This window comes from Bufo bufo, chromosome 4 (genome assembly GCF_905171765.1).
Source record: "Bufo bufo chromosome 4, aBufBuf1.1, whole genome shotgun sequence".
NCBI classification, from domain to species: Eukaryota; Metazoa; Chordata; class Amphibia; order Anura; family Bufonidae; genus Bufo; species Bufo bufo.
The window spans coordinates 201,298,914-201,325,129 of NC_053392.1; the positions used below are offsets into that span (position 1 = coordinate 201,298,914).

General features: G+C 41.3%; 1 protein-coding gene across 2 annotated transcripts in view; it reads left to right on the top strand.

Annotated features, from left to right (window-relative positions):
• FNDC3B (fibronectin type III domain containing 3B) overlaps positions 1–26,216 on the top strand; it is a 420,792-nt gene that overhangs the window by 71,571 nt on the left and 323,005 nt on the right. For both annotated transcript variants that reach the window (XM_040428242.1, XM_040428241.1), the window contains exon 2: positions 13,510–13,649. In XM_040428242.1, coding sequence (XP_040284176.1) covers positions 13,539–13,649 — 111 coding nt within the window. In that variant the 5' untranslated portion in view covers positions 13,510–13,538. The remainder of the gene's footprint in view (positions 1–13,509; positions 13,650–26,216) is intronic.

The window sequence follows — 26,216 nt, forward strand, 5'->3', positions numbered from 1 at the left end:
CTCACATCCATATGGTCAGGATGTGGTCTCGGAGGCTAACTGAAAGCGATCATCTTTACCTAACTGAGACTGTATTAAATTGTAGGTCAATTGGATTAGGAGACTTTAAAGCATTCCACTGTATACAGCAAAATCTTTTACTTTACATAATTCTGATGAGATTGGTGTTGTGTATTGTTAGGTAGTCTACTGGAAATAAAATGGATTATCAAAATATGGAAGAAAATAAAAAGGGCAAGTAATCGTCAGAGACATTCTATTAGCTATACTGATTCTATAGTATTTCTCTGTCGGTGTCACGGGTAGTACGGGGAAGGAAAGACAACCAAAGGGAACAACAACAAAACAACTACAGACGAGGCCCCAAGCCTAGGAAATAAGGAGGTCACCTCCTAGCAAACCCTGACTCTCTCCCTAAGCTGCTAACCACATGTGCAAATCTCAAAGGTAGAAATGCACATGCACTGGAACCTGAGACTGCTGAAACACTGCACCAAACCGTCAGCTTAGGGAACAGGGAAAGAGGCAACCGGCTCCTTTCAAACTGAAGGAGCCAGTGTCTCCCTGAGGCCTAGTCAGGACCGACACAACAAGAAAAGGGAAAGAACTTAGCTTGAGAAGCAACTAGAACAGGAGAACCACCACACAAGCAGAGCACTAAGAAGAACTATTAGCCGCAGGGAAACCAGTGACAGGCGGAACATATAAAGAGCAACCTGACTGATAATGAGCAACACTTGCAAAGGGGTGGAAACCTGTCAGCAACAATGAAAACAATAGAGATCTGTCAGATCGACTCTTGAGTCTTTCGTCTATCTGAACTTCTAAGATCTCTCCCAGAGTCGGCGGTGACAGTCGGATGTGGTCATTGTATTATATGTTATTTATGATAGGGAAAAATTTGGGTCTCAGTATGAGAAGGTTAGTATGTTGCTTGTCAAGCCAGCATTCCCATCATCAATGAGATGGGACAAAGATTTGAAACAGAAATATACCAGTCTGCTTCGTATTTAAGGTCTCCAAGCACTTGGCCAAAGGGTACTTTTATACAGGTCATTTAACTCTGATTATCAGCTACATTGTGCCCCCTATTATGTTTCTCTGCCTAGTATCAGCCACAATGCCCCCTCACCCAGTTTTAGCCTTGATGTCCCATTTTGTCAGCCACAGTGCCACCCCCACCCCAAATATCAGCCTCATTGCCCCCGCAGTGGCAGCCACAGCTCCAATTGCCGCCTCATTGTTCCCTTTTATTTACAATTCTCTTCCTCACATTATATCCTCCCATTTTCCTCCTCCTGTGTAATGTAACTTCCTCTTCCTGTGTAATGTAACTTCCTCTTCCTGTGTAATGTAACTTCCTCTTCCTGTGTAATGTAACTTCCTCTTCCTGTGTAATGTAACTTCCTCCTACTATGTATGTAACTTCCTTTTCCTATGTAATGTAACATCCCTTTCCTATGTAATGTAACTTCTTCTTCCTGTGTTATATAACTTCCTCTTACCATGTAATGTAACTTCCTCTTCCCGTGTAATGTAACTTCCTCTTCCCGTGTAATATAACTTCCTCTTTCTGTGTAATGTAACTTCCTCTCCCTGTGTAATGTACCTTCCTCTCCCTGTGTAATGTAACTTCTTCTTCCTATGTAACGTAAAATCCTGATTAGTAATAGGATTAGGTCACTCCTGCAGGAGTGCTCAGCTCTGTGTAACTGGTAGGGTCTGATGCCAGAACATATGGATTATAAGATTTACAGACTGATCATTGGGGAAATTCCACCTCCTTTTTAAAAAATAAAATAAAATTCTGATATGATTGTTCTAGAATACCACAATATGTTACCTCCATATTGCAAGCAATGGCCTTGATGACAAGGGCTATCATTGGCACACCTACAGACCGTGCCAGCGTGCTCCGTGGCTCCTTGTAACACTAGGTTAGATGTACTGTATGATGGCAAAAATAGCTTGTTCTACAGTTTTATCATTCTGCGGCTTGTAAATAACAGTGTGTTTGCCCTGAGAGATTTCACAGTCTGCTCTGCGTATTGCTTATAAAGTCCCACTTTCAGAATAGTGCTCCTGCCCTTGTGTGCCATAGACAGAAATGATTTCAGTAACTTTCATAGACCACTTATTCTTCATAGTGAAGGAAAAGGCCATGCCAGCTGAAATGCCACTGAGACGCGCCTCTTTGTGTTAGCTGGATGGTTCAATTTTCTCATATTTAGTGACCTTTAATATTGGTAAATTGTACGGCCAGAGTATAACATGATGGGAAGAGTTCTCTACCAGCTGAAGTTCTCTAAGACGGGGCTACAGTGAAACGTGAAGGTATTCTGTATCTATTGCAAAATTCTATCTGTCTGTCTATCTTAAGTTTCACTAACCTATTAAAGCAGGGGTGGGGACCATTTGATGTGGCCCCCGGTCCCCTGCCAGAACATATTGTAAAAATGCTAATAACCGCTTCTATTATGGAAGCAGTCATTAGCATGCGGTAGCCACAGGAAGATGAGAACAGCGCTGCACTGGCTGTTCTCACCTTCCCTGGTCTTCTTTCGGCCCCACACTGTGTCATGACACGTACAGTGTCAGGATGTAGTGCACGTAGATGCGCACTATGACCTGATGCTGTGCGCTGTTAGGTCACAGTACATCACGGCAGGAAGAAGACCAGGAAGGGTAAGTGAATCTGCCAAGTGGCAATGCCATCCTGAGCTGGAGAGGTAAGTTTATTTATTTTAAATGTCTGATCTGAGGTCTGATTGGGGCTGATCTGAGGCTAACGGAGGGTGGGGAGGGTCTGATGGGGGTCTAATCTGAGGCTGGGGGTCTGATGGGGGTCTTATCTGAGGCTGGGGGTGGTCTGACTGGGGCTGATCTGAGGCTGGGGGTCTGATGGGGGCTGATCTGTGGCTGTGGGTCTTGTAGGGTCTGATCTGTGGCTGTGGGTCTGATAGGAGTCTGATCTGAGGCTGGGGGGCCTATTGGGATCTGATCTGAGGCTGGGGGATCTGATCTGAGGCTGTGGGGTCTGATCTGAGGCTGGGGGTCTGATCTGAGGCTGAGGGGTCTGATCTGAGGCCGGGGGTCTGATGAGGTTCTGATCTGAGGCTGGGGGGTCTGATGGGGGTCTGATCGGAGGTTGGGAGGTCTGATGGGGTGTGATCTGAGGCTGGGGTTCTGATGGGGTCTGATCTAAGGCAGGGGAGGGCCTAATGAGGTTCTGATTTGAGGCTGATGTAGGCTGTGGGGTCTGATAGGAGGCTGATTTGAGGCTGATGGATGTGGGGGCAGATATGAGGCTGAGAAAGGGACAAAGGCAGGGACAGTTGTGAAGAAACAGGCAGGGACAGTGGCAGGGAGAGTGAAAGCTGGGTGAACCCCTCTCTGGACCCCTCTGGGTTTAGCTTGGCTACCATTAAATGGGACCTTTCATGGGTCCAAACATCATAAACTAAGTATCGGGATACGTAGGGGATAGTGCAGGGATCTAACTGCACTTACTATTTTTCCTGGGTGCCGCTCTGTTTGCCCGCTGTTGGCCCCCTTTTGTATTCTCCTGCCTGGTATGCTAATTTTAGCATCGGAGCATTAAGGAGGAGATTGAGTCTTTCTCCTTGGGCGTCTCCTTCTCCCCTTGCTGTAGCTCTGTCCAATTGCAGCGGAGATCGCCACAGCCAGGGAAAAGGTGAGTGTTTTTTTTTTTCTCCCTGGCTGTGACACTCTCTGCTACGATTGGACAGCGCTACAGCCAGGGAGAAGTAGACGCCCAAGGAGAAATACAGTCTCCTCCTCATTGTTCCGATGCTAAAATTAGCATACCAGGCAGGAGAATACAACGGGGGCCACAGCGGGTGAACGAAGCGGCACCCAGGAAAAATAGTAAGTGCAGTTAGATCCCTGTACTATCCCCTACGTATCCTGATACTTAGTGTGGGATTCGCTCTGGTAGACAGGGTGTGTGGACGCAGTACAGAGGCAAATTACCAGTTCTTAAATCAAACTTCCGTGTTTATTCACACATAAAGCAAAAACAAAACATCACTTTGCAGTCTTGGTGTTAGTTCACACACAATGGAAAGTCCACATAGCAAAAATCACCTTGTTTGCAGTTCTGCCTCCAGCAGTCCATAGCAGGCTTTTAGGGGGCCCGTTTCCCTTACAGAAGGGTCTCAGCCCTCTAGCACGGCACAAACCTCAGATCCCAGCACACACACCTCCTGAGCTCCACTGTCAGACTGAGGTAATCCTCCTCACCTGGCAGTGCTGGCTGGTTTTTAGGTCTGGCAAAACCCGGCCTAAAACATGGGGAGTAGTCACCCACCCAGCACATTGACTACTCCCAGTAAGAGCCGTCCTGAATCAGCTATACAGCCATACTAAGTATTAAGGTGTCAAACAGCAACTGCTGCTGACACATAAAAACCGGCTCTTACTTCACCGAGGCCTGGAACCTCGGTGACGCATACCTATCATCCACGATGATTCCTGGTACCTTCTTACATTAGTTTAAAATGTTTAGACCCATGAAAGGTCCTCTTTAATGCCAAATAAAGAACTAAATATAGAACTTTCTCAACTTAAAAATTTGACTGCTATATGTGGTCAAAATGGACCCTGTACTATTTGGAATATATAGTGTAGGCGCAATTTTGTGCTGCAAAAATACAGCACTCTAGATTTTTTAAATTGAAGCGCAATTTCTACAACTGACCCCTAAGTCACTTATATGTTTGACCAAATATAGCAGTCAAATTTTTAAGTTGAGAATTTTTTATGGCCCCTGAACAATGTTACAAATATCCAAATGGCCCTCGGCAGCAAGAAGGTTCCCCACCCCTGTATTAAAGGGTGGTCTCAAAAAACAACTGTTATGACCAGTGTAAGTTTTTATAGCCATACATTTCCCCTAAAGCTAGTGCTGCAGAAGAAATGTATGATATGGCCTTTTTTCAGATTAATAGGTGATCATGTAATATATGGTCAGACCATGACAGTGGGAGAAGGTCTTATATAGAGGCTTTCACCTCTGGCTCATGGGAAGGGGGGGGGGGGATATTTGAGGGAGGAACCCTCTCTATGATGTACATGGACTCCAATAAGGTACTGTATATGAATAGGTTGTCTTGATGAGACATCTTTTATAAGTATCTTATGAACCATAACTTTGCAATTTACAATTCCTAAAGGGAATCTTCATTAGTTTTGTGGTGTTGCCCTATCTACGGGCAGCATGAATTGGTGACAGAGACCTTTTATTATAGTGTAGCGTTACCTCTTTGTTCTGTATATATTTTTTTTATGCCTGTTGAGAAGCTCCAGTACGGACTGCATCTCTGAGTATAGGAAGAAACCTGTCAATTATCATCAGCACATAAATAGGAGGACTTCAGGAGCATATTTACAGGGATTTTAAGATAACGACAGCATAAATAAAAGTGACCTTGCACTGCAGTGAGGGTTTCTATCACCATTGTATGCTACCCTCAGATAGGACAGCATAAAATTGATGACATATTCCCCTTTAACTATAGTGTTTGATGGGAATATAATAACTTATCTGTATAGCTGTAATGCCAGTGGCATTTCAGTCTCTTAAAGTGGTTGTCCCACAATAAATATTTTACAGTTTTAAACCAACACCTGGATGTGAATTCTTTTGTAATTGCATGTTCCGTATTTTTCGCCCCATAAGACGCACTGGCCCATAAGACGCACCTAGGTTTTAGAGGAGGAAAATAAGAAAAAATATTTATCATTACACCTCAGGTCAGACCCCCAATATTAATCAGACCTCAGCTCACAGCGCCAATCAGATCCCCAATGTTAATAAGACCTCAGATCAGAGCCCAGTATAAAGAAGACCCTCAATCAGACCTCAGATGAGACCCCCATGCCTCATATCAGTACTCCATGCCTCATATCAGCCCCCAGCCATATGTGATCAACCCCAGCCATATTTAATCAGCCCCCAGCCATATTTAATCAGCCCCCAGCCATATTTAATCAGCCCCCAGCCATATGTTAATCAGCCCCTGACCATATGTTAATAGAGAGAGCTGAGACACGCCCCCTTAGCTGCAGCAGAGAAGACACTCCCCTTGAGCTGTCAGCTTGATATAAATCTAGCAGAGCAATGAATGGGGAGATCTCTGGCTCCATGTGAGGTACAGGGCTGGTTCTAGCTTTGTTAGAAAGAGATTGTCATGTACTATATAATGTCCGATTTTCATTTTTTACATTAGACATGGGATAAGTCCGTTAATCCCTTCAGGACCCAGACATTTTTCACCTTGAGGACCCAGCCAAATTTTGCAAATCTGAGGATAACTTTGGAATGCATTTATTTAAGCCATTTTGAGATCATAGAATCACCCTCCATCAGAGCCCACCTACAGCCCCCTCGTTGGTTTTTACGGTGAGGAAGCTGCAATTGACCAGTCTGCATTGACCAGCCAACCTCAGCCATTGGGGGTGCAGGGGGAGTTACAACTTCCCTGGGCCCTTATTGCAGATGCCTGTCCTGTACAAGTACAACATGGGTCCGGAACTCCCTGCCAGCCTTGCCATACAATGTACGGGTAAGCTCCAGAAGGGATTAATAATAATTTTTCCCACCAATTAAAACCAGATAGTGACACACATTGCCACACGGACCATAGATACAATAGAATGGTCATTTCCTCATAGACTACTATGGGAGAATGTTCTATACAGGGAGGGCGAATTCACCTGTTGTGAATGGTGGATCCTGTGTTATCTATACAGATCTTTTATCTTTCATTGTGATTCTGCCTCTGATGATGATATGACTGCTGAAAAGTGATCTGTACAGAACAGGAAGTCTTGGAGGATTGTAGGATTATTTTTTAAATTGGAGATAGTAATATGGAAAATTAAAAATAAAATATCCCCAAAATTCTAAATAAATATGTTTAGCATAAAAACTTGATCTAAACAATAGGTCATTGTCTGATGAAACATTCCTTTTTACGTTTTCTGTCTCTGACTGGTCCTGATATCTCATATGACCTACATATTTTTCATATCATATTTTTAAATCCTACCGGTATTTTAATTTTTAAATGACCTCTTTTCCCAGCTCTGATCCAGTTTATTGGGTGAAAGACATGATGAATTTCAGACTGTTATATTAATACTGATTATTACCTGACAGATTAACACACCCGTTAAAATATGGGAAGATTAAGGACACATATTCTTTGAATTTTTGCAGCACATTCAGTGCGCCATCGCTTGGCATGCAGAACTTTTTATATTTTTTTTGTCCCTGCAGGTCGGGTGAGTCAGCAGATGTTTTTAATGACCAGTACACATTTATAAATCAGCTACGTGTTAAATGAAAGCCATATTTAGTATAATTGTTGCATAGCCAACAAATTGTATTCTTCTGCTAATTACTCAAATTTGAGTAGGCATAAATTAATGCTGAGGAGCGTGTTTATCGTCACTGCGTTCAGCTCTGTAATTGGCAGCATACAGGGTCTTCTATTATTAGATATGTGGAAGAGTATTTGTTAAAAAAAAAACGTAGAAAATAAAGTTACATTTCTTTTGAATCCAAATTACAAAACTTGTCTCATAAGACAACAGTTCTTCAGATGGTAGCCGGCCCAGCCATTAACCTATGAGCTGATTGTCACCAGTTTGGCAGCAGAAACTGCTTGTCTGTCAGTGTTACTTCTGAGGGACGCTTTAGCCACTGCATCTTTAGTCTTGCATGCCATTCAGTCAACATCCTCTGGGTAATATTCAAGAGTCAACAGTGGAAGAGTCTTCGGTATGACGTCCATATGTCCTAATTGATCTAGTGCAATTCTGTACAGTACTGTTCTGTAGGGCACGCCTGCCATGCTGTAAATGTACAATATGATGTGATGCAGGAAGGTGTTAAACAGTAAAGGTGACTTGAAGAGTAAAAAAAAATATTGCTAAGTTTTTGAAAAAACCCACCTTATTTTGAAAGTGGCTTTGCTACCATTAAAAGGGTTCTCCGGGAATTGAGAAAATGAAAATACTTAAATATTACTTAATTATAAATATATTCCCAAATACATTTCATTAGTTATAATGGCTCATATGTCTAGAGAGTAATCACTAGGAGAAATAATATGGCCACTGTCGTATTAGTACACACAAAACCTGTCCTAACCACACAGGAGTTACTTCACAACACTGAGCTAAAGAGCTGTCTCATCTTCCTCTTCCAATTGTCAGGGATTATGATGCTGAAGACAGCTGATAAGATCTTCAGCTGAATCTCTGTAGGAATAGAGCTCTTGAGGAGACATGAAGTCTACGTACGACTATGTACGACCATAATACTACAGACTCCATGCACAAGGTTCTGCTGTGTTCATGAGCTCTTAGACAGTTTTTTTAATTTTGTACCAAAACTTTTGGATAATAGCAAAAATCAGTGTAGATAGAAAATGTATTACACCATGTTAATATCCATCTTGCATATTCTTCACTTAGTCCACATTCTTAGTGCGATATTATAGTGTACAGAGTCAGAAAAACGCAAACCCGATCCTCTGATGTAATTAATATTCTAGCAATATACAATGTCTCAATAACTTGTCATCTGGCCTTGAGCATCAATTACAGTTTGACAACGATGTCTCATGCTGTTCACAAGTCGATTTATTGTCTGCTGAGGCATGGCATCCCACTCTTCTTGAAGGGCAGCCCTCAGGTCTTTGAGGTACTGGGGTACAGAGTTACAAGCCTCTGCATGGCTACTCAGCTGATCCCATCTGTTTTCAATGGGATTCAGGTCTGGAGAAAGTGCAGGCCACTCCATTTCAAGTAACCCAGTCTCCAGCAGCCATTCCCTAATCATGCGACCTCAATGAGCTGGCGTATTGTTGTCCATGAAGATGAAATTTGGCCTGTTTTGTTTATGCAGAGGCACTATGATTGGATTAATGATGTTATTCAAGTAGTATGGGCTTGTCACTGTACTATTCACAAAGTGTAGGGCTGTTCTGTATTGACTAGACACATCTGCCCACACTGTAACAACACCACCAAAGGCTAGTCTTGTGACAATAGTGGTTGATGCATAGCGCTCTCTTTGACATCTCCAACATCGTTGGCAGCCATCATTTCTGCTCAGGGTGAATCGACTTTGATCTGTGAACGGCACTGAGGCCCACTGGTCACCCGCCTAGCGTAGATGCTCCCTGGCCCATGCAATATGATGACGTCTGTGCCTGGTGGTGTGGTCAGGTACTCTTGCAGGTCGACTAGCACTCAGACCTCCCTGATGTAAATGGTTTAGAATGGTCTGACATGATACTTGGGTGCCTCTCACCTCCCTTAAATGTGCCTGGAGTTGTGTGGCATTCATCATCCAATGAAGCGGTCATCATTGTGCGATGTGGCCATAGGACGTCCACTTCTATGCCTTTCTGTGACTCTTCCAGTCTCTGCATCTCTGTTGCAACCTGCTAATGACACTGTGACACTCTAAGCTCAGTGGCCACTTCTGTCTGAGAACATCCTGTTTGAAGCCTCGCAATGGCGAGGTACTGTTGATCAATTGTTAGGTGTCATCTTGGTCTCATAATGTCAAAATGTGAACAGCATAATGAGGAGGACTGTTTTAATACCGATTCTAATTGAACCAGGAAATTTATTGGGGTTTCATGGATCAAACACCTGTTGTGAATTTTGCTGCTAAGCTGCTTGTTAGAGAACAGCAAGTTGTGCAAAAAGTACTGAAACTTTGAGCAGTTGGACATGTGCATTCAGAAGTTTAGAGTAGGTCACATTAAGTTCACTTGTAAAGGTTAGAGTGCATTTTAGGTTCATTTTGAAACTTTACCCACAAGCCAAATATCCCTAACTTTTTGTGAGTAGTGTAAGTGTACATACCTGAAGAATGTAACCTAACCTTGCTTGTGCCTGCACAACTAAAGGTTGGGCTGGATGTAGAAAACTTGAGATGTGGGAGGAGGTCAGCAAGCAGGCATAGACGCCAAACTAGTAGGCTGAGAAAAGCCTGAAGTGGAACGGAAGCTTTCTGTCATACTGAAGGAAGATATCAATATCCTATTACCAACTTGACTTATTCCTATACTCTACAAATATTAGTGTGCTCCTATGTAGCTTCTGTTCAGACTGATCCCTCTGTGGCTGTAACAGTATGAAAGCCACTAGCTTAATCCTAATACACATGTTTAAATAGCAATGAGGAATTTACTCAAGATTTTTAGGTAGTGTTTAGGGAACACAGCTGGGGTGCAGCAGATTTAACTTATAAAGTGCTCCTCTAAATCCCAGCATCTGCCACCATTCTGACATTATTTTGCATGTTATAAACCAGCAATCAATCTGTCTTATTCCTCGAAGGGTAACGTAACACGTGTGATTTTGCTCTTCACCAGAGACAAAGCGACAATTTCCAGACTATTTGTTGCCTGATCAAGCAGCTGTGTACATTCTTCTTAGTTTGGGTCATGTCTCGGAATATTTTCCACAAGAGCTGACGTTGCTGCAGTACCTTGCTCGCCATGGCACAGCTTTTGTCTTTCCGATATGCCTGGCAGAACCCTGGATTTTTATAAACATTTATTCTTCTTTCTTTTAATAACTGAGCCTTTATTTATGATTATTATGTAATTGACCTGGCTGGCGCAGTGGATGTCTTTAGGGTCAGCAGCTCGGCTGCTTTGCCTGCCTTTTATATGTAAGCAATTCAGAACTTAGAGTAAGTATCCCATGTGAAGTTGATGCTCTGAAACATTAATACTTTGTATGTTTTACCAGATTAGCCCTCTACGGTACCTTACATTGAGGACAGCCCTCAGGATGGTCTGCTGTTTTCCAACCAGTATCATATGTCTTGGTTCATCATGCTTCATAACCCCATTGTATCCAATAAGTAGTTGTTTAGACTCGCTGGTACTCTTCAGGTCATGTGGCCACCATTGGTCAGCTTTGCATTGCTTTTTTTCCGCCGTTTCGCAATTCATTGGGAGTAATTTATTAATGACAGTACATCAGTTTTTTGGCAGAGGAATTGTGCACATTACTGTGCAAAACCTGTTTTGTCCCCAAATTATTGATTTTCTTTTACTTTGAGAAGAAGGGGCAAGACCTATGCGGTCCAACCGATTTGGGGCATCTGCGTTGGAGGCTTTGTTTGGGACCTCCGTTGCAGACTCCGTCAAGAAGACTGGACAATGCATGCAGGACTTTTTTGTCCGTTAAAAAAACAGGCTCCGGAACGAAAACTGAACTGACTCCATTGTACTCAGTGGAGTCTTTTCAGATCTGTTAAGTCTCAGTTATGTGCCGAATCTGGAACTTCCATTATTTTTGTTGATCTGCTCCTCAGAGCAGAACAACAGAAATAACTAGCATTGATGTTAACTCACTCTTAAACAGATTGTTGTGTCAGAAATAGGTATTTTTAACCTCTGTATTTATAGAAAACTTTTTTTTAGAATTGTTGGCTGGTTTTCTTTTCGTTTGCCAGTTCTATACCATTGACAAAATACAAAATATTGGCTTTCTGTAGTGGGCAGCACAGAGATAACACTCCTATACACTGTAGATAGGGATCCTATTGTCCTTTCCGAGGGGGAGATGTTATTTGCTAGTATAATAGATTAGTAGACTTGGGATGACAGTATGACAGCTTTATTGTTCTTTTGATTGGCCTAGATCAAGATGTCCACAAAAGAGCATTGCATTTATCAGTGTAATGGGTGGTGTTCTAATTGAGTCATTCATCCAGCTTCCCGTTCTGGTCACTGTGATTGGTCTGACTGAGATACTCAAATGAGGATGTTCTAAACAAAGACTTCAAAAATTTAGAACCAGAAAACCATAATTTTTTTTTGCAAAAAAATTAAAATTTAAAATTACATTGAATATTTACATATAGACTGTTATGTGATAAAATTATACCTTTATTTTATGTAGGGTGAACTGCTACCAAGATATGTTACTTTTTATATTTATGCAAATTACTTATTTGCAGCACCAAGGAGCTGACAGTAGCGCGTAGAGCACTGCTAACGCTACAACCCTGCTCTGTGCTCTCCACCCTCCTATTTAATTGACCTAGCTATACCTCTTGCCTAGCCCTGTATTCTCTTGCCTGCACTGAGTCAGCTCAGTGACTCGGCACTTGCGCAGTGAATCTGATGAGCTCGGACAGCTGATCCACTGCACAAGCGCCGAGTTACTGTGCTGACTGTGCACAGGTGTAAAAACACAGAGCTAGATGGGAGGTCTAGCCCTGTCAATCAAAGGGCAAGGGAGAATACACAGATCCAAGGGTTTTAGCATTAGCAGTGCTCCAAGTGCTTCGACATTTCCTTTGGTCCTCAATATAGGTAATCTGCATAAATATATAAAGTAATACATCTTGGTAGCAGTTCACCCTACAGAAAAAAAGAAAGGTATCATTTTACTCAGCATGATCAACCCTATCAGGCAATATGTCTGGTTTAATAGGGTTGATCATGCTGATAGATGCTACTAAGATGGAGTCAAATAGTTGAAAATATGTTTCAATATAACAAAATATGTGCTGACATGGTTTTCTGTATTAAATTGGGACTTGCTAACTGTAAAGCCTTCATAAGGGCACTCAGTATATAAAAGCATTGAAAGCATTAAAGGGGTTGTCCGAGTTATTTTTTGGTTCTTTGTATGTTTCTAACTAATCAAATGTAACAGCTTTACCATGCACTTACTGCATCTCCAGTTGCTGCTTTCTAAGATTTCACTGAGGGTCACATGACCTGTGATGTCAGCTTCTCTACCTGCTCTGATGATGTTTCGTGCACAAGCCTGAGAGTGCAGCTATGTGTCTGTACATGGGATGTCACTGTGCTGGCCACGCCCCTCTGTACTGCCATCTGCTGCTTATTGCTGTCTCCCTGGATTCAGGAAAAACATTAACCCCTTCAGCAGCACAGACTCAGGGCTGAAGGCTTTACTGAGTAGCTGCAGGCAGTGAGGAGACAAATGCTGGGCACAGGAGCTGACAGACTAGAGGAGTTCTGCAGAGCATTGCACAAGAACAGGTAGGGGAAAGATCCTGTGTGTATCAGCAGCGCCATTGTACATCTGGGGCTTGTAGTCCTACACATAAAACATTCTGCTGAGTATCCCAGCAGGCAGACATGTCACCCAGGGCAGCACTTGTATTCACTCCCTTTGCAGAGCAGGGGAGGGACAGAGATTGTTGTTGTTGTTGCAGGTAAACAAAGGGCCAGAAGAGAACCAGGGAAATAAGGAAATATAATTTTTTTGCCTAAAACTTGCTTAGCATAGTTACATATTGCTGCCCATCAGATTTACAGTGATATATATGTATTTTTTATTTTTTTTTCATAACTTGGACAACTCCTTTCGTCATGTTCATATCATTTGTCAAGTGGTATCAAATAGATAAATTGATCGCCATTGAAACAAAATGTTAGACATTGCAAACACCTTTCTTTTTATTTTCTTTAGGAAGGCAGCTGAGAGAAAATTCTCCATGAATGTACGTCACAATGATGATGACCGACCAAATCCCACTGGAGCTGCCACCCTTGCTGAATGGGGAGGTAGCCATGATGCCGCATATAGTAAATGGGGATGGATCACAGCAGGTTGGTTAAAGCTATCCTAAATCTCATTTAATAAAGTGTTAATGTTAGTAAAGTCATGATTTGCTTTCTGAATTAGTTGTGGACTGTATTTGTGAGTTATAACCTTCCTTCTGATCCTCAATTGTGTTATATGACCAACACTGACTCTCCAAACAACACGGCTTCTTTTGTGTGGACAGGAAGCTTGTTTCTTTATGTATTCCTATGCGAGCCTCAATGTCAGTCTCAATGGAATTAACAGAGAAGTAACTGACTTCCTGTCCTGTGTCAGTTGGAGGTTAGAGAGTTGGTCACATGACACAGCTATGGATCAGAAGGGAGGTGATAACTCACAAATACAGTCATCGGTAGAAAGATTACCTTCACTACAATTTACATAATGTACCTTTCTAACAGGTCAGAGAATAAAATGTTTGTGGTAATGCTTCTTTAAAGCAAGAGGCTGCTACCTACCTAGTAGTAAATGTCTGTCTGAGGAGGGGTATGTTGCTAGTTCTCCCTATTGTCACATATAGTAAATAGTCCATAGGAGTTTTTTAACACGGCGCACTCTTAATAGTAAATTTTCCTTTTAATTTTGCCAGATAAATTCCATTGTATATCCAGTATATTTTGTTCTTGGGTTTTGCATTACTCTGACATTTGCATGGCCAGTCGTGCATCTTGCTGAACATTCAGTTTTCTATTTTTTCTGGACCTGGTTAATTTTTTCCATTGAAATAAAGTCTGGGAAATGTTACTTTATTCTTTTTACTTGTTAGATATCTTTTTGTTCATTTCTAACCACATCATTAAACCATCATTTTATGGTTGTTTGATCCCATCCTCTTAAGCATATGAAAGTATTAATTTAAATGGTTTATGTTTGGGAATGTATTGCTTTAGCCATCATTTAAAATGTGATCATTGCTTTCCTTACCAAAATTCTTTCCCTAGTCTGGTAAGCTGGGTGAACACAGTGGGAAATGTCAATTATATTAATAATGCCATTGCATTGTATAGCAGACATGAGGGAAGATGTTATAAATTTTGGCAAAGTATTGTGAAGAAGAGTTATGCCTTCAACTGTGATAGGGCTTATAGCGGACTTCTAGATGTTAAAGAGGACCTTTCACTAGTTTAAAAACTAAAAACTAACTATATCAGTGGGCAGAGCGGCGCCCAGGGGTTCCCCTGCACTTACTAGTATGTCTGGGCGCCGCTCCGTTTGCCCGGTATAGGCTCCGGTGTGTGCAGCTCCCTCTGTTGTACGGGGCAGAGTTTTTGTATTAGGGTTGTCCCTTGCTGCAGCGCTGGCCAATCGTAGCGTACAGCTCATAGCCTGGGAGATCACCCCCCCATAACAGTGCCCCCCTCAGATCCCCCCCCATAATAGTGCCATCCACCGATCCCCATAGTAGTGTTATGCACAGACCACCATTAGTTAAGCACACTAGCACACCTTTTGGTTAAAAAATTTTTTTCTTATCTTCCTCCTCAAAAAACTAGGTGCGTCTTATGGGCCGGTGCGTCTTATAGGGCTAAAAATACGGTATGTCCCACAAAATGGTACCAATAAAACCGTCACCTCATGCCGCAAAAAATGAGCCCCTACATAAGAAAATTGCTTTAAAAAAAAAAAAAAAAAAACATGTACACACTAAAACATTCTTTTTTTGTTTCAAAAATGCAATTATTGTATTAAAGTGAAATAAATAAATAAAAGTATACATATTAGATATTGCCGCGTCCGTAACAACCAGCTCTATAAAAATATCACATGATCTAACCACTCGGGTGAACACTGTAAAGAATAAAAAATAAAAACTGTGCAAAAAAACATCACCTTTGTCACCTAACATCACATAAAGTGCAACACCAAGCGATCAAAAAGGCGTATGTCCCACAAAATGGTACCAATAAAACCGTCACCTCATCCCGCAAAAAAAATTAGCCCCTGCATAAGAAAATCATTTAAAAAATAAAAAAACGATAGCTCTTAGAACATTGACACATTAAAACATTATTTTTTTGTTTCAAAAATGCTATTATTGTGTAAAACTTAAATAAAGAAAAAAAAGTATACATATTAGGTATCGCCACGTCCGTAACGATCTGCTCTATAAATATGTCACATGACCTAACCCCTCAGGTGAACTCTGTAAAAATAAATAAATAAAAACTGTGCTAAAACAACCAATTTTTTGGTCACCTTGCCCCATAAAGTGTTATAATGAATGATCAAAAAATCATATGTACCCAAAAATGGTTCCAATAAAAACATCAACTCTTCCTGCAAAAAACAAGCCCCTGCACAAGACAATCAGCAGAAAAATAAAAAAAAATATGGCGTTCAGAAAATGGAGACACAAAAACATAATTATTTTCCAAAAATGCTCTATTATGTAAAACTGAAACAAACAAACAAAGAAAGTAGACCTATTTGATATCATTGCGTCCCTAACAACCTGCTCTATAAAAATAGCACATGATCTACCATGTCAGAGGAATGTTGTAAAAAATAAAAACCGTGCCAAAACAGCCATTTTTGGGTTACCTTGCCTCACAAAAATGTAATATAGAGCAATTAAAAATCCTATGTATCCCAAAATAGTACTAATAAAACTGCCAACTTATCCCCTAGTTTCCAAAATGGGGTCACTTTTTGGGAGTTTCTACTGTAGGGTGCATCAGGGGGGCTTCAAATAAGACATTTCTTATAAAAGCCAGTTCAGCAAAATCTGCCTTCCAAAAACCATATTGCGCTCCTTTTCTTCTGCACCCTGCCGTGTGCCCTTACATCAGTTTACGACCACATGTGGGTTGTTTCTGTAAACCGCAGAATCAGGGTAATAAATATTAAGTTTTCTTTTGACTTTTAACCCTCGATGTGTTATAGAAAAAAATTGATTAAAATGGAAAATCTGCCAAAAAAGTGAAATTTTAAAATTTGATCTCCATTTTTCCATTTTCCTTTAATTCTTGTGGAACACCTAAAGAGTTAACAAAGTTAGTAAAATCAGTTTTAAGTAGCTTGAGGGGTGTAGTTTCTACAATGGGGTCATTTATGAGGGGTATCCACTATGTAAGCTCCACAAAGTGACTTCAGACCTGAACTGGTCCTTTAAAATGTGGGTTTTGGCAATTTTCTTAAAAATGTAAAGAATTGCTTCTAAATGCTTAGCCTTCTCAAGTCCTAAAAAATTAAAATCACATTTACAAAATGATGCCAACATAAAGTAGACATATGGGGAATGTTAAGTAATAAATATTTTATGAGTTATCACTTTCTGTTTTAAAAGCAGATAAATAGAAATTTTGAAAATTGCGAATTTTTTTATTTTTGGTAAATTTGGGATTTTTTCATAGATAAAGGTGAAATATATTGACTTAAATTTATGACTACAATGTGTCACGAGAGAACAATCTCTGAATGGCTTGGATAAGTAAAAGCGTTTCAAAACTATTACCACATAAAGTGACGTGTCAGATTTGCAAAATTAGGCCTGGTCAGGAAGGGGGCAAATGGTCCGAATGTGAAGTGGTTAAAGGGGTTTTCCAGGATTTTTGTATTCCGGAGCGTATCTTCAGCTGTTCCCAAGTAGCTCTAGGGCTGGAAATAGTTGAAAAAACTGCACAGCTCGTTCCACTATGTAGTGGATGGAGCTGGTTACTGCAGCACTGCTCCCATAGAAGTGAATGGGAGCAGCTCCGCGGTGGCCAGCTCCATCTACTATACAGTGTTTGGAGCTATGTGTTTCTGCCACCAGAACTACAAGTAAAAGCTAATTGGCGGGGGTGCCAGGTGTTGGACCCCCTGTATCAGATATTGATGGCCTATGCTGTGGATAGCCTATGACATATCATGTGGATAGGCTATCAATACAAATATCCTGGAAAATCCCTTTAAGTTTTCTCTGATCAATGCTGGTCTTTCATTCTAAAAATTGCCAGCAGGCCTGATCCTTCAAGATTTGGAGCTTCAGGAGAGTTTCCAAAATGTTATCTGACGTGTGAATAGGTAATATTCTAACAATTGCTGTCGTTTTGTCATTAGTTTCAGAATAAGTGTTTGTATTTTTAAACATTCAATAATAGTATTAAACATAACCTTTCTAAATATTTGGGAGGTCCCCAGAAAACCTAGCCTTGTGAGGTTACATTGGAAATAGCATATAGTAACTATCTGAGCAGCTGGAGAGTTAAAATCTGCCCTGCCCTCTATTCTGGATCAAAATGTGAAATAAATAATAAGGACTAGTCCAGAAAAGCATCTTCTGTTGGGACAGCTGGTTTCAAGGTCTCATAGCAGCTGCTTAAAGTAATACGCATTGTATGGATACTTGGCATGAAATAAGAAAATGGAGAAAACTGACTGATGTGAAAGCTTTATGCAAAATTCACTTTCAAGTCAGTTCAAGGTTAGTGCCCATTATCATTTAGTGTAGATCCATGTTTACCTATCTTTTTTGGTCCAAAATTGAATTGTCCAAAAGAAAATATAGTTTATTTTTCTCCTGTAATTGTTTTTGGTAGAAAATATGGTGAATATGTATCTGAAATTCATAGCTACACTGCCCACCCAGCCACATCACTGTCTCCTGCTTTACTGTAAGGCAATGCAGCCCAGCCGGAGTAGCCAGAGAAAAGAGTCTTGTGAGATCAACTTGATTTTGCGAGACTCTGCTCTCTACACAAGGACTTCAACCTTGAAGATGCAACCCTAAGGCTGTCCCTGCTGATTGGATAGCATTATAGTGAAGAAATAGAGAAACCATTGTCTCTGTTGAACCTTAGGAGTCCCGTTTACATATAGGACAGAAAAAAGAATGGGGAGCAAAGAGATTCCAGCCAAGAGGTTGCTGCACAAATTTCACAGTTAGCATATTAAAATATCTAAAATATCTAAAGACCAATCTCAGCATAGCATGGAGATGCAGGATGTAAAGTAGGTTGCTTCTGTAAGTTGTATCTTCTGGATATCCAATGTCTAAGCACAGAATGCAAAAGGCTTCTCAAATGAAGATATGCTCTTTCCAATCCCCATCCAAACTGGTTTCTGTACCTTCTGCCGAAGAAGAACCCACTGTATGGCCTGTCTTTTTACATAGTATAGTACTAAAACAGTAGCCCTCTCAGAATCATCTTCTAAGCATGGTAAAAAAATGACCTGTAGATTTAATTTATGTTGTATTGTTTTACATTTATACTTCTTTATTTCACAGATATCTGTGTTCTAACCTTAGCTTGTACTCTGTGTTACTAGCGGGACTACAGCTCAGCTGACTTTATTGGATTACTTTCTGAAATAAGGGTGCTGCCACTCGTTCAGGTTTTTTATGCAGTTTTTGAAACCAAGACCAGGAGGGTCTCAAAAAAGAGGGGAAGTACATTTTAGTTTTTAATATTTTCCCCCTTTTTATGATCCACTCCATTTTTATTTAAAAAACTGCATCCATCAACTTTGTTGAAAACCAATTGCGGTTTCAAAAATTATGATGCAGTTGTGGATGCATTTGCGCAGTAAAAAAAATAGCTCAATAGCACAAAATTGTTCAGCGACTATTCAGGAGACGTGACCAGGAGTTCTCCAGTAGTGAAGTCCATATCTTTGTACAGAGGTTAAAAAGGTGAATACCATACCTAAAGATCCCTTAGACTTTTTTTTTTTTAAGCTTTTATACAGTAACATACAGAATTCAATCTTCTATTGTTGGGGGTTCTGTTAATATCAATTTAATTATAATGCTTTTCCTTGGTCAGTCAAAGATAATCTTTTACGCTGAACATGCATTCCAATCTGTCAGCAACAGGTTACAGAGCAGGAGGAGCTGAGCAAAATAGCAAAGGGGTTGTGTCACTTCAGCAAATAGCATTTATCATATAGAGAAAGTCACCACAAGGCACTTACTAATGTATAGTGATCATCCATATTGCCTCCTTTGCTGGCTTTGATTCATCACATTATGCACTTCTTGTTTCCATGGTTATGACCACCCTGCAATCCAGCAACGGTGGCCGCACTTGCACTCTATAGCATAAAGATCCAGCCTCTCTGGTGGCTGGTACTGCGAGAGTGTGCATAGGCCAGTGCTTTTTCTTACATTATGCAAGCACGGCCACTGCTGCTGGACACAATACATTAGTAAGTGCCTTGTATTAACTTTCTCTACATGATAAATGGCATTTGCTGATGGGAGACATCTCCTTTAAAGAGGACCTTTCACCTGTATAAACTATGTTAACTGAGTATGCTGCCGTATAGAGCGGCGCCCGGGGATCTCACTGCACTTACTATTATCCCCGGGCGCCGCTCCGTTCTCCCGTTATAGGCTCCGGTACCTTTGCTTTTTAAGTTATAGTAGGCGGGTCTTCCCTTGTCCTGTGGGCGTCTCCTTCTCCTAGGCTGCAGCGCTGGCCAATCGCAGCGCACAGCTCACAGCCTGGGAGGTTTTTTTCTATAACGGGAGAACGGAGCGGCGCCCGGGGATAATAGTAAGTGCAGTGAGATCCCCGGGCGCCGCTCTATATGGCAGCATACTCAGTTAACATAGTTTATACAGGTGAAAGGTCCTCTTTAAGCAACTGTAATATTGTTATTTACAACATATACGTTCCATGTACAGTTCTTTCTCAGTGAAGTAGAACTGTTGGAATGTTCTTTGCCGACACATGGAATACATCCCGAAGGGTGTTTGCACATATCTGTAGTAATTACTCTGTTACTTGGAAGAGCATCTTCCTTACAGTTTGCAGTTTGTGTAGCTCTGCTAGCAGATTAGCAAAACATGACAATTATTGAGGCACTTCCTGTCCTTCATTTAAATTTGTTCTGGTGACAGAACATTCCCGTTTTTCTAAATCACTGGACTGGTAATCTTCTTAATTACATTTTCTGTTTAATTTATTTAGCTTAGAGATAATTTTATGGTAATAATGTTTTTTATATGGTTAGTTATAGAGAAGTCTTCTTTATCGGGAACATCATTTTTTTCCTCCTCTAATCCTGTATTTATATAAGAATGCTGACTCTGATATATCCCATCCCCCTGTACAATTCGGTGCAGTGGAAACTACAGTATATCAGAAATTTAGCACATTGCCCTGTTTGCAACTGGAAGTGACTAATTCAGTGGAGATGGATGTCTGTTTTGCTGCAAAACTGATTTTTGAGATCTCATTCAGTTGCACTATGTCATCTGAAAACGGGATCAGAAACTACAGCACTTTACTATTTCTGCCAATTCTATAGATAGTTATTCAGTGTTGGACTGGGGTGATTAGGGCCCACCAGTAAAATTAACTGTGAGGGTCGACTATATAGCTCCATCTAAATTTTAATGTATATCCCTAAAACTGTGAGATCCCATTATTTTCAGTAGTAGCCTGCTACCCAGTGGCGTACATAGAGAAGTAAGGGCCCCATAGCAAGGATCAAACCAGCCCCCCCCCCCCCCCCCCCCACACACAGGACAGAAGGGTTTCCGCCTAAACCCTTTTCAATGACCCTTGGGCCATTTTTCCACTGCCTCTTTTGGTAAAAGTTGTTCCTTTAGAGGGTAGAGTCCTGACCAAGTTTTCCAGTTTCCACCTCCAGTAGAAGAGGAGATGATCCCAACTATGACTGGGCCCCCTCTTTACCTGGGTTCCATAGCAGTCGCCTGGTCTGCCGCTATGGTAGTTACGCCCCTGCTGCAATCTAGGCTGTGCTCATACCGTTCTATCCGGCATACCCTGTCAATTTTCTCCTGGCTGGCTCCTCCTTTGGACTAGGACCCTTTTAGTTATGTGAGCCAGGAACACATGTCACACAGCGATAGGCAGCAGCAAGACACTGCCAGATGATTACTAATCGGGGGCCCTGGAGGGATGTTGAGAAGACGTTCCCTGGGGAAAGAGGATATTGGCAGAGCTGCCTCTGTGCCTAGAAGTCATCTAAGCCCCCTGATGTGTCTATAATTATAACATGAGTAGTATAAAATGTTTTATATAGATGCATAGGCTAGTCGAGATGCTGTATGCTACCTATCTGTATATCATACAGTCAGTGTGCTGTGCCATGTGCCAGTTGTGCAGGGGCTGGGGGACTAGGGGTACACCCTGGGTCAGAGGCCTACTGGGTGATTTACCTGTGGGCTAGTCTGAGCCTTAGTGAATGAATTGCACGATCAACCTGCCGCTCCATTTGTTTGGGGGAACAGGACTCCCACTTTCATGAATGGTGGGGGTCCCAGCAGTCAGACCTCCAATTAGATACTTAGCAGTTATCCTGTGGATAGGCTTTTTATTCAGTATTGAGTTAATAAAGCAAGTAAGACATGTCATGACATTCATTTGGGTAGGAGGCAGAGGACCTTTAGACCGCAATTTCTTGAGGTTACTATGTAAAGTAGCTTTATACATTTGGTGAGGTCTCCATGTCATGCCGCCAGCAGAACTTTTTATTCTTTAAACTGATGAAGGGTCTAAGAAATGTCTGATGTGCTTGGTTCAAATGTCACAGAAGCTATGCATTGGACATCTCCTGATGACATTCTTTATTATATTCCATTTTGGAATCACACAGTGCTAGCATGTTCTAGTCACACTTTTTGACTTTAGTTTTAGGTTGTTTTCTTCCTGAAATGTAATTGCTGAAGAAAATATTACTGGGAAAAGGCTTTAGTCACCATTTGTGTAATATTGTTGCCCAAACTGTGTTCATTTGACACATCCCTACCACAATACACTATATAAAAACACTTGTACCCACATATTTCTGTAGCAATGTTTTGGGCAAAAAAAGTTAGCAAATTAGGCAAATCTAGCGTATCTCATTTCTTTGACCACATGGTCTCAAAGTGACTCATGTTTGGATAATTGAACCAATTTTCTGACAACCATCAATCTCAAGCTGGCTTGAAACCATTTTAAAGCATTAGGATTTGCTCACAGAGAGTATTTTAGATTTTTACGCTCCTTCCGAACCTTGCATACTAAAAATATCAGACAGGTGAAAACCCTCTTGGTTAAAAATTTGTTTTAAAGTTGCGAAAAATGACATGAAAATATCACCCATTACTGGAAGTGAAAATGTGTTTTTTGGCCTTTTGAAGAAGTATTGCGTCCTAGATAAACATTAGCGATGCTCCCTGCTGTTGGCTCGAATCAAACGATGGAACCTAGCAACAGTAGGGAAAGATGACAATTACCAGAGCAGATGAGAAGAGGATGTCACAGAGATAACGACAACTTACTTGCATATGCATAAACCATGGAGACTGCTTTATGAACAGGATTGTGAGAGGTTCTGTTTCTATTTTTAAAATATCAGTTTTTTTAAGGATAGTGACATGCAAAAATTAAAGTGCCAGATTATGAGTGACTCATACAGTATTGCGTGAGTTCCTTATCTTACATGTTGCCTGATAAAAAATGAATCCATCACTTAAAGGTGACATTGGAAGCTTTTATGTATAAGCCTATTTCAGTATTTAGGCTCAAAGACACGGCCATATTGGAGATCCATTTTATGCATGAACCCTCCTCTCTACAGCCATATGCCTCCAAATTCATATATAGTTTTAAATCAAATCAGAGGAACATATGATGTGTTCCATCAAACTCTGTATGTACTTTCAAAATGATAATGCCTCTGAGCACAAAGAGAGTCCCATAAAACAAGTTGAGTTTTGGTTGGAAGAACGTGACTGGTCATGAACTCCACCAGGTATAAAATTGATTGCAAAGCCTTCATAGGAAAGTGGAGAGGTTTCCAGAGATATCTGAGTGTTTGTAACAGATGTGTCTAATATTCATTACATCACTTGCAGAGTGTGAAGTACAGTGTCAGTATATTACCAGTGTCTTACTGCTTACTTTGATGTACTTTTGGTGCTTTAGCATAAATTTTTTTAAAGTTGCTTCCCAATATCTTGTTTTTTAAAATGAGGGTCCACTTTGGTGCAGTACCATGAGATTGACCTGTAATAGCGATCCCCCATCCTCATACAGTGAAGGAGATCATTGCATATAAATGAGCAGTCTCCTTCACTAAACGAGCAGCTGACTGTCAGGAAGGAAGCGTTCTTTCCTGACAATCAGCCGCTCAGTCGGCCCATCTAAATCCACCTTAAGGGACTGTGCACATGAATATTGTGCTGAATGCAACTTTTTCTTGAAGGCAACAACAGAAATTGGAGTCTGTAGACGGAATGCATTTGTTCCACCTGGATGGATTGACTTTATGAGAGAAGTTAAAGTGACCTGTGGTTGAAAAAATAAAATAAATTCACATTAACTGGGGGAGGAACAGAACACTTACCTGGGGACCTCCTTATCATATTTTCAGCTGCAGATCTGCCAATTCCCAGGCTCCTTTTCGGCTCCTTTTCTCTCATGCAAGATGGCCACACCACCCCTCAGACTACTTGAAGCATACTATGCATTTAGTAGCCCAAGACACTTCCTGCTGCACTTGGATTGGCTAGCACTGCTCATGTGAGCAGTGCTAACCAATCCAAGAGGAGAACCAGATAAGCATGAAGTCTATTGCACTGCCAGTCAGGTGAGGTGCAGCCACCTGGACGAGAGAAGAGGAGCCTGGGAACTGGCAGATCTGCAGCTGAACAGATAAAATGGAGGTCACAAGAAAATATTCTGTTCATTGCCCAGTTAAAAGGGTTGTCCAGGTTATATCCCCGTTTTCACCCAGGCGGGCCCTCTGATATGATCATCTCAGAGCTTTTTATGCTCCGATGCTCTCACTTGCCCTGCGCTGTATCACACAGGGCAAGGGCTATTTGTTAATATTTTTTACACTGCTATGCAGAGGCTCCCGCCTAGCAGTGTTCCCAGTGACGTCACCAGCACTGATGGGCAGGCTTTAGCTCCACCTAGCTTACCCATGCAGAGCCCGGTACATTGCTGGATCTCCAGAAAAAGCCTTTGACCTGCACGATTAAACGCAGAGCATGGAATGCTCTGATGCTTATTTCAAAGGGGGTGCCTGGGTGAAAACGGGACTATGTCCAGATTTACGGTAGCTCTGAACTCAGACGACCCCTTTAATGTGAATTTTTTTTTCTTGAACCCGGGGGTTGCTTTAAGACTTCGACAAGAACATCTAAAGTGTATTTTTTAACTGTCGCAAAAGCTATGCAGATGAAAGCCCATGTAGATGAATGTTTCAGACTGTTCCTTATTTCTTATTTTTTTACAGCAGTTAGTGGAGTTTGTTCCAGCTGGCTGTAACTTAGAGTATATGGGTTGGATGAACAGTTCAGAGTGGTGATGACATTTGTGGTATGATTAGGGCCCAGCCCATGCTCTTTAATATTTCTCAGTAATCCTTTCTGGTTCTGGTCAGTGATTCAAATTATAGCTCCCAAGTGCATATACTGTGAATTTTTTTTTTTTATGTAGTTCATTTATATTTAGTGTGAAGTTGCTTTGGAGATGTTGATCTGCAGAATATAATGTTCTGGAAATAAAACAAAATTATTTTTTTTGTGTGTTGGTCTAAGGCTACATTCACATGTGCGGCACAGCTCTCCGGCAGGCTGTTCCAGCAGAGAATGGCAGGAATCAGCAGGACTAAAACTGGTGCATGAGCATTTTTTGTCCGTCCAAATCCCAGCATATTTGCCAGGGCTGGATTTCCGCCAGATCCAATAGTCATGGGCTCCGGCAGGCAGGCGGCATTATCCGGTAATGTCGGATCCGGAGAACTTCTCTGTTGGAACAGTCTGCTGTAGCGCTGTGCCGCAGATGTGAAACTAACCTTAGAACAATGGAGCTATTTGCTGTTGGGGAGCTAATACCCATCTTCTACCCCAATATTGCTACTATGAAACTTAAAGGGGTTGTCTAACTACAGCAAATTGCATTTATCATGTAGACAACATTAATCCAAGGCACTTCCAAATTTATTGTGACTGTCCATATTAGGGTTGCACCGAGTATCGAAGTCTCGATACTTTGATACCCCGTTCGATGCGATACCAGGATTGGCATCACTATCAGAGAACATGGCACGTGCAAAACGCAGCACATGCCATATATACTTATAAGCGGCTGTACAGTGGAGAAGGAGGGAGAGTGTCCCTCCTCACTGCGATGCAGCCAGCCACTGCCACCAATGTAAAGGCCAAAGGGCCTGATAAGGAGGTGTCAAGGAGGGGGGAGAATAGGAGGGCAGTGGAGAGGGAAAGCTGGAAGCTGACAAGTTAAAGAACTTTTGATGATGTCATCGCCATGTGACCAATAATATCCACTTGTTACTGGTCAGATGGTAATGACATCATCAAAGGTCCTTTAACTTATTAGCATCCAGGAAGATCTTGCTGCAGGAGTTTTCCTTCAGTTTTATAGGTGTGTACTGTAGGCTGTATGCCTATATTAATGTGAGGTACAGGGTCTTATTACTTTAGTCTCTCCAAGTGCCTCACATTAATAGTAAGTGACCCCATCTTGTCCTACCTCATATAATGGGCAACATGGGGTTAATGATGGTGTCACTTACTATTAATATTAGGCATGTGGAGGTATAAAATGAATAACAACATGTGTCTCCCATCAACCCTTTAATGCAAATTATTTGATGCTGGC